We start from the raw sequence: 18,865 nt of genomic DNA, 5'->3' as shown, positions 1-18,865 counted from the left end.
GTCACAGTTCACAAGGTAGAAATGTCATGTTGCTTCAGAGAGGGAGAGCTTGGAATGATAAGAGACAGCTCCCAGTTGCAAGTGCCCCTTGCAGAAGGGCAGCCTTGTGAGATTTGAACCTGAACGTATTTGTAACTACATTTCACAAAAGTCTAACGTAGTTACATTATAGAACTATATTTGTCTGAAGGTTGTAAATCTGTACCTTTGTGACATTGTGATGGGAAAACAGAGTGGAAACTTTATCACGAGGTTAGAAATACTAAACTTGCTTATAACCTAATACAGCTTCTTTAGTTTAATAAAAATACTTGCACGCTCATTAGGGAGAGGACTAGGAGTAGGATTTTTAGGACTCTTATATCCCACTTTGTTTTTTCGGACAGTTTTACATAGTTGTAAGTTAATAAATAAATTGGCTTCAAAGCATATGAGGTGTTCAGAGTTACCTATTCACGAAGTAAGAGAGAGGGCAAAGCTCCAGAAGCACTTGCTTCCTGGTCTGGCTATAGACCATTGTATCAGGTTTCCCTTATTTCATTCTTGGCTCACGTGTAAATGGAAGCTGGATAATGTTCTGAACAGAGATGGAAAAGGGAAAGAGGAGAGGAATGATGCAGGTCTGTGTTGCCAGTAAACTTGATGGATGAAAATAGGAAGAATAGCATGTATGATGGAAGTATTTTAAGTGCAAAAATGTATCTAATACTTGTTAGTGAGCAAAATAAACATGAATGCTGGAGAAGGAAAGCATCAAACTTCTTTTTGCGCGCTAGTCACTTGAGCATTTTTTCCCACCGTTTTGTGGTATAAAGTTATATTTCTAGCATGTTTAAACTTTGGTGACATTATTAAATGAATCAGTAATTGTCCTCGTCCACAGGCTGATTTTTAAATGTTGTACAGAATGGTTCTTAAGACATGTAGATGAGGAAAAGTTCAAGGTTATTTCTCCCCTGCCTAAAGAATGTATATGTTGACTGAATACAAAATTGTCATGACTAGCAGAATTTTGCTGTTTGCCAGCTACTGACGATCAGAGTTTTCCATTACAGAGTATGTTCTCCACCCAAACAATTGAAAATAATTAATATGGTGAAAATATTGATCTCACCTCTATGATGACCTTTTAAAACTTTTAAAAATCAGTTTTGCATCAGGCCACTCCCATATATTTAGAACAAGAAACAGTGAGAAATCATTCAGTCTTTTCTCATAACTGAGATCCTCAAGCTCTCATAAGAAACCAGATTCTAGTCTAATCTTAATAATCAGCCATGCAAGGAGGAGTAGTAGCAATGTATTGTACAGCGACATGCTGAACCACAGCTCCATCTTGCAGCCTGCGTGCGGTCTTATTTTTGAGAAATTACAGCATTATTTTTGACCTTGCCATCATGTGTGAGAGGATGTGGGTCTCCAGTCCTTGGGTACCCGTATGTGAGGTTGGGATTACTACTGCATGTGCCTGGTTTCCGGTTAAACGGCTTTTACTTTGGTGCGCAGAGATGTGCAGCCACAGTTCTGAGCGAAGAGTTCAGCTGGGATGCGAGCAGCCATGGGCTGGCAGGTGGCAGAGTGAGGTAGGCAGGGGTTTCTGTCAGCCAGTAGTAGGAGTTGTCTTTCAGCTCATTCTGCATCACTGACTTTCTGTGATTTTTTTTTTTTCCCCCTTTCCTCTTTTCTTTTTTCTTTCACTATCAGGAAAGCTGGAAATGTAGGCTGCAGGTGGGAGACCTCTGGCATCTTCCAAATCTGCAGCACAACTCCCAAAATAGTAACAGCTAGCAGCAGAAATGCCGGGACAGGGAATGTGTGTAGAAATGACCGGCTCTGTTTGTGGTTTTGATTGTGTCAGTTGCTGCTTGTGACTTTTGAAAATGGCAGTTTTGCCTTGAAGATATTTTTCTTTTCTACTAATTGCAGGGGGGGGGGTTTGTGGTGGTGTTTTTGTTTTCTTTTTTTTTTTGCATTTGTTGGGATCATTTTACTTCTGAAGATCTGATTTATTTTTTTTTTCCCCACTGATCTGTAACACTGGCTTTTTGGTGCAGCTCTGTAGCTGTTTGGACAGCTTCCAAAGAAATTTGATGTGTGAAAAATAATGTAATGAAAAGCTTCTAGAGAATGCATAGGTATTGATAGCAAAATGACAGGTTTTATTTGTTTTGAGTTTTGTGTAAGTTGTGAATAAGAAGAGTCGTAGCGTTTTTTGTTTTATAGTATTTTTTTTTTTGACATGCCTAATGCAAGTTAAACAACTTAGTGGCATTTTCTGTACAAATTAGTACTATTTACCAAAGTCTACTTCCAAATGCTGGGGTAGGTGCAGTTAGTGCAGGATAAGGCCATATGAGTTTGTGTGCTTAGTTAAGAATTTACCTATCTTTTGTCCTTGTTGCTGTGTCTGTTGAACAGACATTTCTGCTTTAATCTTGCCTTGTTGTGAGATGTACAAACGAGATCTTGTTGATTTTTATTGCTAGTTAAAGTGCAGAAGAGATTAATATTAAACAAGCTAATCAGCCTTTATGTGTAGTTCCTCCGTATTGTGAAATTGTGATGTCTGGCCAGTGGCTTTCTCCTGCTAAACTAAGTTAGCTAGAACTGATTTGCATGCAATTAAGTATTAGTCATGCTAATGTTAAATAATGCATACTAGAAATGTTACGTCATGCAGACTAATGGTTCTTTGTCTTGAATAAGTACTTTGTAGTGGTGATATGGGAAGCTCGTGTTTGAAAATAAGTGGCTATTATCAAAAAGAGGTTTTGATTGGAAAAATAAGGTAATAATCACATGTCAGTTTTTGATTTCCATGAGACATCAATCAAATGGGCTAGGGCATAGGGCAGTAAAGCAGCTTAATTTTGTTCTGTGTTCTGCATGTAACTGAGACCAGGATTTTAGAAAAGATCCACTAATTTTGTGTGGTTCTGTAATTTTGTCCTAGTGTTCCTGATATTTAGGGTCTAAATATTCAAAGGTACTGAGTATTCACAGTTCTAATAAGATTTAATCAATTCAAATGATCATTGGCTGCTAATCACTGTCTGAGTACTGTGTTCTGTAATTGCTAATATCCTAGATATTAGTCCTATGTATGAATTTTTCTGTTGTAGAAAGCAAAACTGCAGTCCCATTCTTGGGCAGGGACGAGACTTTTCTTTGTGGATTTCTCTAGAAGTTTGTTCATGAGCATGTGAAGTAACATCCTTACAGCTCTCCTGGAGTCCCTTTTACTGTGACCATGCTACACTGTTTACCTTTAAAAAGTGGGTCTTTCAGACATGCAGTACTCCTCAGACTGAAACCCTGAGAGGTTGCATGTGGAACCTGAGTGATCTTACTTGAAAGTAAGGCTTGTATCCCTGTCCTCTCAGCTGGATACTTGTTTCTTGTGGGCACTTGCACTGGACAAGGGTTTCTGCCAAGGACTGTAGAAGAAACACAACTGTGAAAGTGTGGGCATTTCCTCCTTACACCAGGAATAATGAGTTTCTGTTAAATGCCTGTGAATAAGTAAAACAATCAATGAGCCCTGCTACAATTGTGGCTTATCAGAGTGAAGACATTTGTTTTGGATTAGCCTTTAAAATAGCAGAAAATAATATTGTAGTTTCAAAAGGGGTAAGTTCCCTGTTTGGGTTGCAAACTATCCAAGGTGGGAAGAAATCAGTAAATACAGTAAGCTTACCAACTTAGGCTCATTTTTCCACATTTCTCTTCAGCTGTAGTGCAGTTTCTGTTTCAGAGGCTTAGATGTTTCTTGTTTTCCCCTTGTTAGAAATGAAGCAGTGTTAGTTAACTAGTCAGTATCTGTGCCTGTGTTCCCGGAAAGTTCCGGTAAACTTGTTTTGGGATAGTAAATTGCTTTTGGTTCTTGGAGATTATTACAACGAGCCGTATTGAAGGTGGTAATTACATTGATTTGGCGTAGTCATGTTATATGACTTGTGCCAGAAAGCGGTTGCACGTGGCATTGCAGTGGACAGCATGATATGGATTCTAATGGATTTTTTTTTCCTGCTGCTGTTCAAGCTAAGCTCTATCTTTACCTACCTTTGACCCCTACTCACAGTGTTTTCACTGTATAGTTTTAAAAAAAGCATCATGCACCAAGATCCTGGCTGGCTTTAAACTGATTGCCTTGGTCCTGCTAGGAGAGAGTGCAGTTCTGTGCTCAATGGCATGGCTGTCTGTGTACCTGAAGGAGAAGACCAACTTTGCTTTTCAGGTCAATTACATATTTCCAAATCTTTCAGGGTGACAGGAAGCTGACGCTGTAGGCCTTACATGGTAGCTTTTCACAGGGAATGCTGGCTAATGAATATTTTATTTTGTATTTTCTCCACAGGGATTTTGTACCGATATGAAGCCCAACGTGATCCTTTGACTTGCCCCTACTGTTTTCACCTGAGAGAGAACTGAGCCATGGGGAAAGTGTCTTATGCTGGTACTGCAATGCTGAGTTCTAGCTCGACTGCTGTGAATAATCTTCTTTTGAAGAAGAGGCTCTGTTTCCTGCTGAAACTTGTGTGCTTTGTCAGCTCAGTGTTAATATTTTGTGAATTTTTAATTTATTATGTGGTAATTTTTCAATGTCGATGGCCAGAAGTGAAAAGTGGAGCTCACATGGGTAAAAAAGAGACTTCAACTTCAGTTCTAAAGGCCATAATTTTAGCTGATACTCACCTACTTGGTGAAATCAGAGGACATTGGCTGGATAAGCTAAGAAGGTAATAATTTTTTGGAATAATCTCTATCCTGGTTTTAGACTTTTTAATAGTAGCTAATGGGACAGATGTTTAAAACCAATGTTGTGGTACTTGTAAGAAGTGTGCATGCTGCCTCTGACTTGCCTATTTGGATCTGTGCTGGATAATAAACCAGCGTTGAAAGGTTAATGAATGGGACTTACTGAGGCAGTGCAGTCTTGAGTGTCCAGGTAGTATGTGGGTGTAGGTGCCTGAGCATTTTCAATGGGTCAGATAGTCTTTTCCAGTATTTAACTATTTTATAGAATGCCTTAAAAATGAGCCAGATAACTTGGATGTCCCAATGGTTAATACTTTTAATTGCAGAGATAAGGAAGCTGGTAGAAGTTTGTCTCTGTACTAGAAGAATCAGAGGCAAAATCACATTTAAAAACAAAGATAATCCAATCGTACGCCTACAAAACCATGTCTCTGTTCATCCAAAAGAAGAAAAAGCAGAATGCTGAAAGAAAGTACTAATTCTACCATGATATGAACATTATAAACTTTTGCTGCAGGAACAGTAGCATATGCAATAATATTGCATATGCAATTGCAAAACATATGCAATAATTCACTGTTCTAATTAATTGCTGTTTAATGGAATTGTAAAGAAAAATAAACAAGCTGGTATTACTTCTTGCATGAGTTGGTCCTGATTGTATTGTGGTGGAATTACCCACTACCTACTGTACTTAAACCTGATTTCTGATATGAATTTCATATTAGCGCTTTCAGTGCGTAGGAGCCATCTTCCTGTTCCTGCCAGGCTGTGTGTGTATATTCAGAATTGAGGATCCAGAAGTTAGGCCGTGATGACTGGGTATGTATTTTCCTTTCAGGGAATGGCAAATGGAGAGATCTTTCCAAACTGCCTTATGGTTACTGCAGCCAGATATTGTTTTTATTCTGGGAGATGTCTTTGATGAAGGAAAATGGAGCTTACCTCAGGTATGACATCAACAGCTCTCCTGTTTCAAAAAATGAGGATTTCTTGAAGGAAATGTATGGCAGAAGAAAGCAGACTAGGTGTGCAAGGCTTTCTTTAATATAGTTGTCCTACTGGTAGAATTTCTCGTGTTTTAGATAGGAGTTGAAATGCTGTGATTTTCCTTCATTTTTGGTAGTATCTTGGCACTTTCCCCCCTCATATAAAACTTATAAAATGTAAACATCTCGCTAAGTGCGTGCTTCTGTATTATATGCTAGTGGTGCCCTTTGATACTGTCGAACAGCATTAATTTCTCAATTTGTTTTTTTCATGCAGGCGTGGGCAGATGATGTCAGGAGATTTCGGAAAATGTTTAAGTATCCAGTTTCTACTGAGCTCGTGGTTATCGTTGGCAATCATGACATTGGATTTCATTATGAGTAAGTCTTGTCAAGTGAAAGGAGTACGCAAGTGCCACAAATGAAGTGTCGGCATGCATACAGTAACTGGATTTGTGTCTGAGTGACTTATTGTGCGTTTATACAGAAAGTTTTTGATCATAACCAAATTAGAAGGGATTGTAATTTAGAGCACGATCTTACAAGGTATCCATCTGTACACAATGCACCCTAAGAATACATTTTAGAGCAGTTTTCAGGCTACTTTTGTGCTTCTCCGAGCATATGTGAAGTTGTTCAGAGCTGGTCTTTTTTGCATTGGCAGAGAAGTCTTGAAGCTGCTTTTCCTTGTGTTGCGGGTCTTGTCTGAGCATATTCCCTTTCCCATTATCTCGGCATAGAAGGGTGTAAGTGCCCTCGCCCTGTGGTACTTCCATAGGATGTCTGTGCTTACACTGACGTGACTGGGACAGAGTACGCTGTGGGTGTCAGAGCATTCACCTGAGTTTGCTGAATGAATGTGTGATCTAGATAATGGAGCAGCGAGCTCCACAAATGGTCTACAAACTGTAAAGCAACTGTGTCAGATGATTTACAATGCCAATTTCTTACCTCAGTTGTCTTTTTGCTCTGTGACACAGAATGACTACTTACAAGGTAAATCGATTTGAAAAGGTTTTCAACTTTACTTCAGGAAAGCTAATAACTCGAAAAGGAATAAAGTGAGTATATTTAATTTTTTTTCAATGGTTAAAGTAGTGATTACTGAGCTAGCAGACCCGAGTGATGAAAACTGAGAACTGAAAGTGATATTTCTAATGAAATAGTATTGGAATGTTTAACTTGGAGCCTATTTTTTTTTTTAAACTTTGTATCCAGCTTGTGATATGTTAAACATCAAACACTTTGTACAAACCTGGAGTTTGATGTGGAGTGGAAGCTGTACTTTGAGCTAGGTGAATTGTAACAATTTCCTTTTAAATGGAAAAGTACCCTGAAGTCAGAATCAAATTCTCTGGTTTGCCTTTTTACTTCCTTGCAGCTGGTAATGACCCATGGCTGTAAACATAACAGAAGAATAGGATTCAGTAAAGAAGCACAAACCCCCTCTGTGCTTACAAGTTAAGAGTTTCATTAATTTTAATAACTGCTTTAGTCTGCAGAACTTAGCTCTTGTTTGAGGAATTTGGGAACATAGCAGTTGCTTGTCCATCGTTTTTCCACAGGGTGGGGTAATAATGCACAAGCTGGTTTTGGCTTAGAGTAGACCTTGTTACAGAGCTTGTTCTCCCAGTTTGCATCTGTGGCTGCAGTTGTCTGCCGTGTGCCCTTTTGTTACCTTTAGATACCATGCAGGAACCTGATGAGGGAAAGCAGTAGCGGGTTTGTGGAAAGGCATTTGTCTTTAAACCTCAGGTACATGAAGCAAAGACGCATTGTCACTCTGCATTTGGCATGTATGCCATCAGGTTATAATCACTCATGCAAAAGTAAAATTCAAAACCTACAGGTTTACACTGGTTCCTATAATTAAGCAAACATTAAAAATATTCTGAGCAGGTCTAAAAATGGTGTGTCTGTTTTAGGAAGATCTCTCAGCTTCATGAATGCTGTTGTTCATCATGCAGATTTGGGGTCCTCTAGATATGTATTTCAGCTGTTTTAAATAACTATTAAGGAATGTCTCCATGTCCCCTTTGATAAAATGGCACAGCAGAATTTTTGCATGCAGCTGCAGATTGTATGTCTCATATCATATTCATTAACTGAAATGAGCTGCATTATTAATGAAACGTTCCCGGATAAACTATTATATAACAAATCTATGGTATAAAAGCAACTTAATTTGATAAAAGAGAATTCAATTTTTTGTGGTTTTGACCAGTATCTCTTAAGTGGAAGCATTCACCTCATTTATGTCTGTAAAACGTACTGAATTGAACTGGGAATATATCTCCTGAGTCCTGAATGAGTGACTAAACAGGTATGACACTTGTGGCAGAAGTTCAAAGTTCATTTGAAATCTACAGGGAAATCTTTTTCTGTTACAAATAAAATCCTGTTTTCTGTGTGAGAGACTGCAAAGTACGAAACTAAGTTTGTTCGGGGTAGCCAGCCAAATGCGGTGCTGTTTTGCTTTTCAGTTGTTCTGAAAAAATTGAATGTCTAAAATAATGTCTCTGAGGTCTAAAATGTGTGTGGGGAGAGAAGCAAATTCTCCTTTCCCTCAGAATTCAGCTTAGTGGGCTTCTAATATTCCACTAGAATACTACTTAAATATCCGTTACAATATTAAAAAAAAATCTTGATGTGTAAACATGAAGTGTAGCATACAGGGTATTGTGCAACCTAATTAACAACTGATTATAAAGCAGCCTACCAGGTAGAGAAACAGCTACAGTACGGATACTCAAGATTTATAGCACGTGGTTTTGGAAGCTGTTACCTTCTGCTGTTTTGCTGAGCTGTGTACAACTTTGGAACACTTGCATCTTATAAAATGAAGTTTATCCCACACATGTGCATGAATAGCAAATGCTTTCCTGTCCTCCCCACCTCCCTTCTCTTTGCCTGCTCCCTGGTATTTTCCAGCTTTGTCATAGTGAACAGCGTAGCCATGGAGGGTGATGGCTGTGCTGTCTGCCGTACTTCAGAGGCAAAGCTCGTGGCGCTTTCTCACAAACTGAATTGCTCCCAGCAGGTAAGAATTTATTAAAGATTGGATTATAGCCAGCAGCTCGGCTGCTGCAATGGGAATACCGATACTGCAGCAATAGTCAGGATATAACTACGACTCTCCTGAAAAGAAATCTGCTTCCAATTCATATTGCAACTTGTTAGCAAATCTTTCTTCTCCTCATTTGCCTCTTACCATTTCTACTTAACTATTAACTGTGTTGCTCTGTGTTAATGGTGTTAACTTCCTTGTCAGTGCTGCCAAGAAACAGAGGGTGTCATTTCCTCTGTTCCAAGGAATGGCAGAAGTTCTGTAACCCTCCCTTTGACTTAAGATACATAATAATCCCTGCATTTATATTCATGCATATTGCTCTGGTTTATATCCTTCAAGCTAGCCTATTCTTTTAGTTTTCTGATTCTACTGGAGTCCTGTCTTGATAGCCTAGTAATGTTTTAATTGTAGTATTTTTTAATCAAACCCAATTGCTTCTTGCATTTCATTCCTCTTCTGTCTTTCACAGGCCGACTGGGCACATGGTAGGCAGCCGAATTGACTGGGTTGACAGTCAATCAGGAAACCAGCTCCCAGTGGCAAAATCGCTGGACTCTAACTGCTCTCTCTCTCGGGCTGCCCTAAATCTCTTTTGCCTTGTTTGTGCAGTGAGATTCTGCTGTTGCTTTCTGCATTCAGAGAGAGTGCACCCATATTTGCAGCATATACAGAGAGGGAAATGAAAGCATTTCCCCTTCCATCCACAGTAGAGGTTCTTAAACACTGGACAGTCTTTAAATGCTGTACTCTGAGCTGATACTGCTTTTTGCAAAAAACAAAACAACAAAAAGAGCCCAACCCCTCAAAACCTAGCTATCGTTTAATTCCCTTCCCACCCCTATGGAACCCATAGGTGAAGACAGTATGTATGGATTGATTTTATTCACAGAAGCCGAATCATTCCAACAAAAGGTGCAGTGATGTGGAAAAGCTTCCGGCTTCCGAACCCATCCTTTTACAGGTGTGTTAGAGGTGGGGTGAGGCAACACGTTGACATGTTTTTAGTGTATTTATTACTGTTCCAGAAAGGCTGGGTCGTTAACAACTGATCCTTGCTTTGGATGTCTCCCAGCATTACCCTCTCTATCGGAAAAGTGATGCTGAATGCAGCGGAGAAGATTCTGCTCCTCCAGGGGAGAAGAACATCCCATTTAAAGAAAAGTATGATGTACTGTCTCAAGAAGCATCGCAAAAGGTTTGATATATTAGGAGCTTGAGTATCGGTGGGTGGGTTGGGAGGGGGACATGAGTGTGGATATATACATTACATTAAAAAACTTTGGAAAGGATGTTAGCTGAGACAGACCGCAGCTGCTCCCGCTGTAATGAGGCCTTTGAGAGGCTCCTTGTTAGAGCTGCTCCCCTGAGGATCATCGCGATCGTGGCCTTGATTCCGCTGGGCTTCCCAGGTAGAGGCCATAAGTCCTGGTGCTCTTAAGTCTGCTGCAGTGCTGTTACCTCCAGTTTAGCATTTTGTACTCTACGTACTGTGTAGATTATTGGCAAACCTAGTAGAAAGCCACTATTTTCCAACACTTGGAAAGTACTGCTTTTGCTGAACTAGTAACTACAAGAAAATGTAAAGTCAAAGTATTCCCTAAAAATCTAATGGTCTAATGTTTCCTTCTGCATAAATGTCTTCACTCAAGGTTGGCAGTACAAGATTCTCCCTTAGCCAAGAAAAAAGCATTGCTTTAATAAGCCAAGGTTTTTCTATTTGGGATGTCAACAGCATGCTATTGCCTTTGTTTTTCTGACCTGTATGGCCAAAAAAAAAGTCCAGTATTTAGGATGAGGGCCAAATGGGTATGATTAATATTACAGTATCAACATGTCTTATTGGAAAACAGACGTTTACACAAACCACTTTGTGAGAATATTAGAATTGCCATCATTTCATGCTGTTAGAAGAAAAAAAAAAGGGGTTTAAGCTCAATTTCTTTTTAGTTAAGACTTAATTTCTGTGCTTTACCATTTTGTGTTCTAGCTGATATGGTGGTTTCATCCCCGTTTGATTCTCAGTGGGCATACGCATAGTGCTTGTGAAGTGCTGCATGCTGGGAAAATCCCAGAAATCAGCGTCCCGTCATTCAGTTGGAGGAATAGAAACAATCCTAGTTTCATCATGGTAAGTTTTAATTTTTTTATTTTTGTCAGATAACTTTCATAAATAAATCAACATGGCAGTCAGCTATATTTTAAAACTGATTCTACCTGTAAAAACGAAAAATAAAAAAGTTGCCTACCCACCCAACCCACTCAGTACACTGCATCCACTTTATAAAGTACATCTGTGGGAGCCACATGTTCCGTGTGGTACAAAGCAATGCTGTTAAAGGTCTAATTAGTATCTGGGTACAAGCATCTAACATTTTCTTATAAAGAGGGTGCATTGTAAACTATTGACTTGTAAAAATAATCAGTATTGTGCACTGAACAGTAGAAAGACTAGTTTGGCTTGGTTGATTTACCAACTATGAAAACAAGACCGTATCCACCTCAAACTCTTGCATGGTGATCGTGGTTTTCAAACTTGTGCATTAACCACTTCACACAGTGAAAACATTTGTCACACGCCAATAGTCTGCCTCCTCATTTCCAATTCACATTTATACAGTGTGTTGGTTATGCTCTCGCAGGCAGTTCCAGTGCTTAGTATATCCTTAGAGGTAAATCAATTAGTTTCCCAGTTCAAAAATAAAACAGAACTCCTAGAAACTTGGAGTAAGAAGCAAAACCTACAATCTGTTTACAGAGTAGCCTGTGCCTTGGGGGGGAAATCTTTTGTGTATGTTTACTGCTGTTGAGTTTAGGCTGCTCAATACACAGATAACCCCAAACTTGTAAATCCATTTTCTGCAACGGTTAGTATTTCTTGTTGAAAGTAGTTCTGTTTATTCCATATTCCTGAGAGTAGCTGCCTTCAAACTACACACGCTCTCTGCACACGCCAGACAGTGCATCTTCACTGCAAAACAAGAGGTTGGCTAATGAAAGTTGCATCGTCTTCGCTACTGTTTTAACTCGGCCTCGGTCCGTTGTAAACTTTAATTTGAACTGCAAAGTCAAGCCAAAACCCAATGAAGTTCTTTGTTGTTGAAGTTCACGTTCGTAATTTGGATTAGCCAACGTGTTTTTTGCAGCATGTACTGGGTAGGAGGAGGACTTGGGGGGGAGGAAGGGGCACATTCACAAAACCTAACTTTAGCCTGGGAAGGCTCCTTCCAGGTGGATTTACAGCAGCTAAAGTTAGGCTTCTCTTGAAGGCAGATCAGATGAGGAGCCCAGCTCTCTATTTACGCTAGATGGAATATAGGGAAGATTGGCCTCTGGGCTAATGTTGGCCTGGTGAATATTCCAGTTAGTGCCCAGCACTGCAAGGTACGGACTCTTCAGCCCCCTGGAGAAGGCACTGGTACTAGGAAACTGGCCCCAACCCTTGCCACCCAACACAGAATTTAGAACTCGGAGATCTGACAGCCGTGGTGTTATTCCTGATTCAGAACCCACTATAACAGCAAAGTGACAGTCTTCATTTCTTTTCCAGGGCAGCATAACACCAGCTGACTTCTCCCTCCAAAAATGCTTCCTTCCGTATGAGAGCAGAGTCTTTACTATATACTGTGCAGCAGGTGCTCTGCTTGTAATCCTGATACTAGCTCATTTTCAGCTTCTCACGCCACCATTTTATTTTGCTCAGCGTTTAATCAGTAAGCATAAAGCAGTATGAAGAGCCAGACATCTGCATTCAGTCACTGAAATACCAAAGCTGAGAACAGTCAAACATCAGACTATATTCATGCCAGCAAAGGACCTAATTTGATTGCTAGTCTGAAGGCAGGTTGCATTTACACATACCATAGAAGTCCTATACAGCTGATATGACTACTACAGGATAAATAATTAACTGAAATGAACGTTTCATGCTGTACAAAAATACTGTATTCTACAATCAAATGAGTCCTTTTCCTGCTATAATTTTTGTATCAAATATGTATATTAAAAGCGTAACTGTACATTATGTAAATCCTATAGCCTCATCACTTATCTGCACTAGTGTCTTACCCTGGTGGAGGCTCAGTCCTGCAAACTGGAAACGTTTCTCTGTTTTATTGCTGCATGGCCCTTCTAATGTCATACTTCTGTTTGTTAGGGTCAGGCAGAAACTAGATACATCAGCACTGAGAGATGCGGATTTCCGTAACCTTTTTAGGATGTCATATGTAAGGGACTGTGGTTTGGGACAAGAAATCTTCCAGTTCCTGACACATTAAATTGTTAGCTGACTACAATTTGCAGTTATCGTCTACCAGACAACAACGGGAAGAAGCTCGTGGATCCAGTTTGCTGATACGCACTTGAAACCTGCTTAAAAAAAAAATTCGGGTGACACCTCAAGCTGCTATTTTTAAAAAGATGTGCTATGATGAGCTTAAAAAAAGAGGGCCCTATTGCATCCCAGAGATCTGTGTGGTGAGGGGCCCTCCAGTTGCTGATCTTCTGCAAGAAGGAAGGTCAAATACAGCTGCAGTAACATTATCCTATGCCTTGGCCCTCAGTCTACAGACAGATAGGGATAGGAATGTGTGTTACTTTAGATTCCTGCAGGGCCGCCAAGTTCTGTTAACTGATTGTAGAGTCACGTTTTGAACTGCACTAGCTCTTCCAGGGGGAGGCAGAGGCCACCAGCCGCACTGCAGCGCACTGCATAGCTGGGCCACAGGCCCCTGCCTGGAGGGCAGTGCGGAGAATGTAAAATCTGAGCTTGGCGTCTTCATGTGCTGTGTATGAGGGAAGAGGCGACAACGCTACTGCTTCTCCCCACCCGCCCCAGAAAAACCAGAGGGACTATTTCACACCAGGACCAGTTTTCCTGCTGACATTCCTGCAGAGGCTGGGAGCTCTAGCCCGAACTCCTGGGCTGGGGGCTGTTTTTAAAGAAAAGACTATCTTTTGTTATTCGCTCTATTACTTTCTTTGGCATGGGAAGCGAGAGAATCTTTGCATTTGGGAATTTTGTTTATTATTAGCTTATTCCACCCCGCCTTTCACTTTCTGGGAAATATCTGATGACTAAATTGAACATACAGATATCAAAGTATACACATTTCTGGGAAGAGGAAATGGTCATATTATAGTATCTAAAATGGGATCGTTTATTGTCAAATAGAAACAAGTTCTCAATTGGTCTGTAGTCTGAATTTAAAAAGAGGACTGATTGGGGTTTATAACTAATAAGGGTGCTTACAGTAAAAAGTTAATCAAACCTGCTGATTTATATGCCAATGTGGGGAATGTGTTAGCTCTTTATCTCTCCCTAAATTTAAAATGAAGTGGGGGGAATGGTCCAAAGTGTGATTAAAACACTCTAATAAAGTAATGTAGTCTAACACTTCTCTAGGTTTCTGTTATTGCAACTGTAATTTTAGACATTTGTACAGGTTATCTTGGACACAGGAAAAGTATATAGTCACAGACATAAAACACCTATGTATAAAATATAAAGCAGTGTTATAGTTACTAAAAAGGACATGCCTTATTGCTACAGCAATTCTTGCTTTTTATATATTGTACTGTACCACAACTTGTTTTGAGAATGTCATTTGCATAAATTATTCAAGTTTGAGAAATATTCACACATTTTGATTCTACAATATTTAAAATAAAACAATTTTCTAATGTGTCTCTTTATTAAAAGAGAAATAAAAATGTCATCTTGTAATTCTCTTAGGCCAGACACAAGGGTTTATACACCTTTTTTTTTTTTTCTTCTTTCTCGCTATTTACTTGCACAATGAAAGCCGCTGTTGGTACAAAGATTGAAGAGCTCTATATAATGGTGCTTTACACATTCACAATCGGTCTGTGCAATTGTGAAGTTCTATGAATGACCAAAGAATTACCAAACATATTTTCTGAATATAAAGGAAAAAAAAATAATCCTTGGTTCCCATTAAAACAACACCAGGTTGCAATTTGGACACTTGAATGAATTCCAATGTTTTAAAGCTGAGACTTCAAAAGAGAAAGGCATGTTTGCTGCAACATCCGGTGACTGTAATACCTTACTTGGAAAGGTAAGTGGTTAATTTGCATAATTTATAATTTTTATACTAAAGAGCATTTTTATATAAACCAGAAAAAAACCCCTAAACTCTACAGATAAAGTTCTTACCTCCAGTCACTGCTGCAGGTAAGGTTGACATCAAGCTGTACAGCGCAATCAAAAACATACTTACATCTTAGCTCATTTTACAGGTACAGCCATAATCAAGGCACAAAGATCTTCTACAAGTATTTTTCTTCAATAAAGTTGTACAAAATAATATTACATTTTACAGTCTGTACAATATAATAAACCAGCAGTAAAACAAAAAAAAATATATAGGGAGAGGACTGTTGTCCAAGAATGATCTGAACTAAAAGGATCATTTGTGGACAGCACAAATAACGTAAGTGAGGGTGGTAAATTTTCTGCCTAGATGCAACAGGCTGAAAAGTAGCTGTAATTCAAATGCCTGAGGTGTGCAGAGACGCTTAGCTCCAAAACCCCAGAAAAATTGCTTTGTCTTCACTATTCCTCTCATTATCTACTCTACTTCCTGTGCCAGTAACGGCTTAAAAGAGGAGGTCACTTTATCAGTTGACCTGCAACTCAGAAATGCTAAAAACTGTGACAGAGTAATAAATATTGTGGTGCTGCTACATTGTGTGTCTACTTCCTCAACAGTATTTAATAACCTGATACAAAGTGCATTAATCTTTTTTTCACCCATCAAGTACTCTTCAATGTCATGTTAAAAAGGAAACCCACACAGAGGGATAGGTATGACTAGTGTCATCCAGCTGACATACCAGTTTGAACTGATGTTAGTTAACCTGCTGGAAAAAATTTAGCAGGTCACGTTCAGATAAAAAAACAAAACCTAAGGGAACAGAGGTAGCCGAAGGGCTTAGTGGAATGACGAAGAAGTGGCATGTCAAAATAAAGCACAAAAATAGTCCCAAAAAGCATGAAGGAAAAACAACCCAAACTTGCTTCAAATCAGCTTTAAGGTTAAATAATTAAAGTAAACAAAGTGAGGAGACCGACATTTCTATAGTATATTCTTCCACCCTGTGTGGGGTAGTATCAAGAGAAAGAGTAAGGAGCAAAGAATTTAAAACCACAGGTTCCACGGTGATCCCCCTCACAAGAGTTCATACTGGCGGAGATGCATCCTTTGAATGATGTCTCGACAGTCGTTGAACACTCTGCGGATATTTTCTGTGTCCACTGCACATGTAAAGTGTGGGTAGCAGTAATGCCTGCCATCTCCGCTTGCCGTACTTATCCTCTGTGGAAAGAGTGAGGAAAAGAAGGATCAGGCGCTGTGCCACGAGAAGTTTCACATCTCAGCAGTCTATAGACTTACGGAGTACCAACAAACCTGGGAAATTCTGTGTAGAGATCATTGAAATAAATAAATAAAAAGAAGGAAGGTCTGTGGCCTAGTCCAACATGAATCACAAATTTCAAACAAAGATTAAAAAAATAAGAGTTATGGCTAATATTATGGGGGGGGTCAGTATATTACTACTTTGCAAGAGCCACTGACGCTACCATCATTTGCACGAGCTATTATCATTTGCACATCACTGTGCAGCTCACCTGTGCTGCTGACAGCACTGCAGTCTGCCACACAACTGTCCCAGGAATTTTTTTTTTTTTTTCTCTTTTTTGGTGCCATCATGTGGCAAATTTTTGAACTCTTGTTTTAAATCAGCAACACAAAACTGAAAACCTCCCAGTTGTGAAGGTAGTAGCGGCAGAGAAGAGCACCCTACTGCTTCTTGACGCTGAAGGCCCCTGAAGTTACCTTTACTAAGTGCACCTAACAAGCCGGCTGAAGACTTGATATCATTACTGAGACTAGAACATGGTGCAATTATCGCTGTAGTGGACGGGTTCCCATAGAATAATAAAACATACACAAATCCAGTAAGCATCAGGCCACACAGAATTAAGTTTTTGCAAGGCCACTGCACAACTTTTTAGGTTGCTAACTTAAGCTCCAGCATCACTTCACCAGTTGTTATCTTGCTAAAATTTCCCAGAATCTAAAAAAATATTTTAAAAAATAATAATTTTGTTCTGTGCTACTACAGGACTGATAAATATAAATCCTTTCTAGATCATCTTGAAGAATATATACGGAATGTCATGAAAGCAGAAGGTCAATTCTTGGGATAATAATTTTTATAAATCTTTTCCAAATTTTATTACAAATTATAATGGCTAAACAACAAAAGTGTTTTATCTCTCTGGCTACACTGTATGTTTTTAATACAGTGATTTATTTTCCATGTGGGATTGACCTTTTAAATACCTACAGCTACAGATATGCAAAACTATAGACATTTAGAAGCCCTGATTTACGTAACTAGATCAACAAGAAATTGCAGATTTTTGCAGGCAGCTTAGGTAACATTAGATATTCAACACTAATTAAATAGGGGGCTTCCAAATGTATACTAAAAATTACTGTCTTCTTACTAAGCTACACTCAATACCTAGTTCAAGGATTTCCCTCACGAAAAATATTAATAACGTAGTCAATTGATAAGTTGTTCAGACCATATTTAAAGCATGAAGTACACTAAACAATAATGAAACGAGGGAAAAAAAAAAGGTTTAGAAATTACTGCAATGGTGGCAAGATGCTGAAACTAAATTAAAATGTAGATTGTATTTGTCTGCCTGCAGGCTACAGGCCTCCAAATCTCCCAGAAAGGGTTGGGGAGTGTTGTCTTGTAAAGTTTGGGGGAAATCAGTCCCTTAGGAACCCAAGGGCTGAAAAGACAGTGGTGTGCGTGGACATTCACGAGGATACTAACGTTAAAAAAGTAAAAAGTGCAACAGAGGTTCTATTTTTGAGACAATAGCTGCTTTACATTTTTTTCCCCTGCAGATCTGTTCTGCACAGCAGTGGTATAATGCTGCCACTCAGATGCAGCAAGGAGAGACCAGTTAGTTACTAAACGTTTTTTTTTCCCTGGAGAAAAAAAACAATTGTCCCCCAAATGACGGTCCAGCCTGCCTTCCAACTACTGCTGCACTTTGTCAGTCTTAACTTGAAAACCTTGGAGGAGTTTGGCCCTGGCCTCTTACACGGATCTGTGGCTCTTTTGCTCCGCATGGTTTGAGACCTAGATCTACACGTGCAGCCTCCAGCTGCTATTGCCACGCCTGCCCTCATCCCTTCCAGAGCACTTCCTTTGAGCAGCATGGTCTCAGTACGCTGTTAACAAGCACATTAACATCTCCGCATGGCCTGCACACAGCAGTTACTTACCGTAAGGATGCGAGAGGGGGATCAGAATCCCGGTCTGACGTGCTCTTTCTAGGACTAAATGTTATACGCTGTCACTGAAGGACCATGTACAAACGCTTTCAGGGCCACCCAGACGTGCGTAGTAGAGAGCACAGCACCTTACCGACCCAACGTTCAATCTTTTTCTTGTGTTTCAGTAAAATAAGTGTTCTTTAACTAAGTGCTCGCTTGTGTTTGTCATGCAGTGATTCCACTAACGTCTATGGTAGTAAGCTGCCTACAATGTTCTGGCGATATCTGGTTACATATAAAGCATGTCAAAGGATGTATTTTCAAAATGTTAAGTTTTTTTTGTCCCCTGACAGCTCTGTAGTTCTCCCATTTTAGGACAAATGCAATATTTTCACCCCTGCTCAAAACTAGTTCTGAATAGTAGCATGTTATTTAGCACCGGTTCAGAGGGGAAAAAAATATCCCCTGGGACAGCAATGAAAGTACATTTACCTTCCTATAACACAAACGGGAATATTTAATACTGGCATGCTTACACTGTGGGGGTCAGGACAATAGTTTTCAGTGAGGAGCCAAACATGCCATTCGTGTGTTTGAGCAGTGGCTCCTCCACCTCCAAGGTTCAGATTTTTAAAAACCAGCACTGACCAGAGGGGCCGTGCCACTGCTTTAACAGGAGTTAACTATACACTGCGGACGTATCAAAACAAAACATCAGCAGC

The 18,865-nt window shown here is 39.6% G+C and overlaps 2 protein-coding genes across 6 annotated transcripts in view; one reads left to right on the top strand and one right to left on the bottom strand.

Annotated features, from left to right (window-relative positions):
- The window catches only part of MPPE1 (metallophosphoesterase 1), a 31,670-nt gene extending 19,123 nt beyond the window's left edge, over positions 1-12,547 (top strand). For all 3 annotated transcript variants that reach the window (XM_072852765.1, XM_072852766.1, XM_072852764.1), the window contains exons 2-10: positions 4,358-4,739; positions 5,600-5,708; positions 6,025-6,128; positions 6,728-6,808; positions 8,679-8,787; positions 9,707-9,778; positions 9,890-10,012; positions 10,805-10,945; positions 12,365-12,547. In XM_072852765.1, coding sequence (XP_072708866.1) covers positions 4,435-4,739; positions 5,600-5,708; positions 6,025-6,128; positions 6,728-6,808; positions 8,679-8,787; positions 9,707-9,778; positions 9,890-10,012; positions 10,805-10,945; positions 12,365-12,547 — 1,227 coding nt within the window. In that variant the 5' untranslated portion in view covers positions 4,358-4,434. The remainder of the gene's footprint in view (positions 1-4,357; positions 4,740-5,599; positions 5,709-6,024; positions 6,129-6,727; positions 6,809-8,678; positions 8,788-9,706; positions 9,779-9,889; positions 10,013-10,804; positions 10,946-12,364) is intronic.
- A 1,898-nt stretch (positions 12,548-14,445) lies between these two features.
- The window catches only part of GNAL (G protein subunit alpha L), a 200,308-nt gene continuing 195,888 nt past the window's right edge, over positions 14,446-18,865 (bottom strand). For all 3 annotated transcript variants that reach the window (XM_072852761.1, XM_072852762.1, XM_072852763.1), the window contains one exon: positions 14,446-16,154. In XM_072852761.1, coding sequence (XP_072708862.1) covers positions 16,008-16,154 — 147 coding nt within the window. In that variant the 3' untranslated portion in view covers positions 14,446-16,007. The remainder of the gene's footprint in view (positions 16,155-18,865) is intronic.

This window comes from Ciconia boyciana, chromosome 2 (assembly GCF_034638445.1).
Source record: "Ciconia boyciana chromosome 2, ASM3463844v1, whole genome shotgun sequence".
Taxonomy (NCBI): Eukaryota; Metazoa; Chordata; class Aves; order Ciconiiformes; family Ciconiidae; genus Ciconia; species Ciconia boyciana.
Note: the sequence above shows the minus strand (reverse complement) of the source record. Positions and strands in the feature narration are given on the sequence as shown.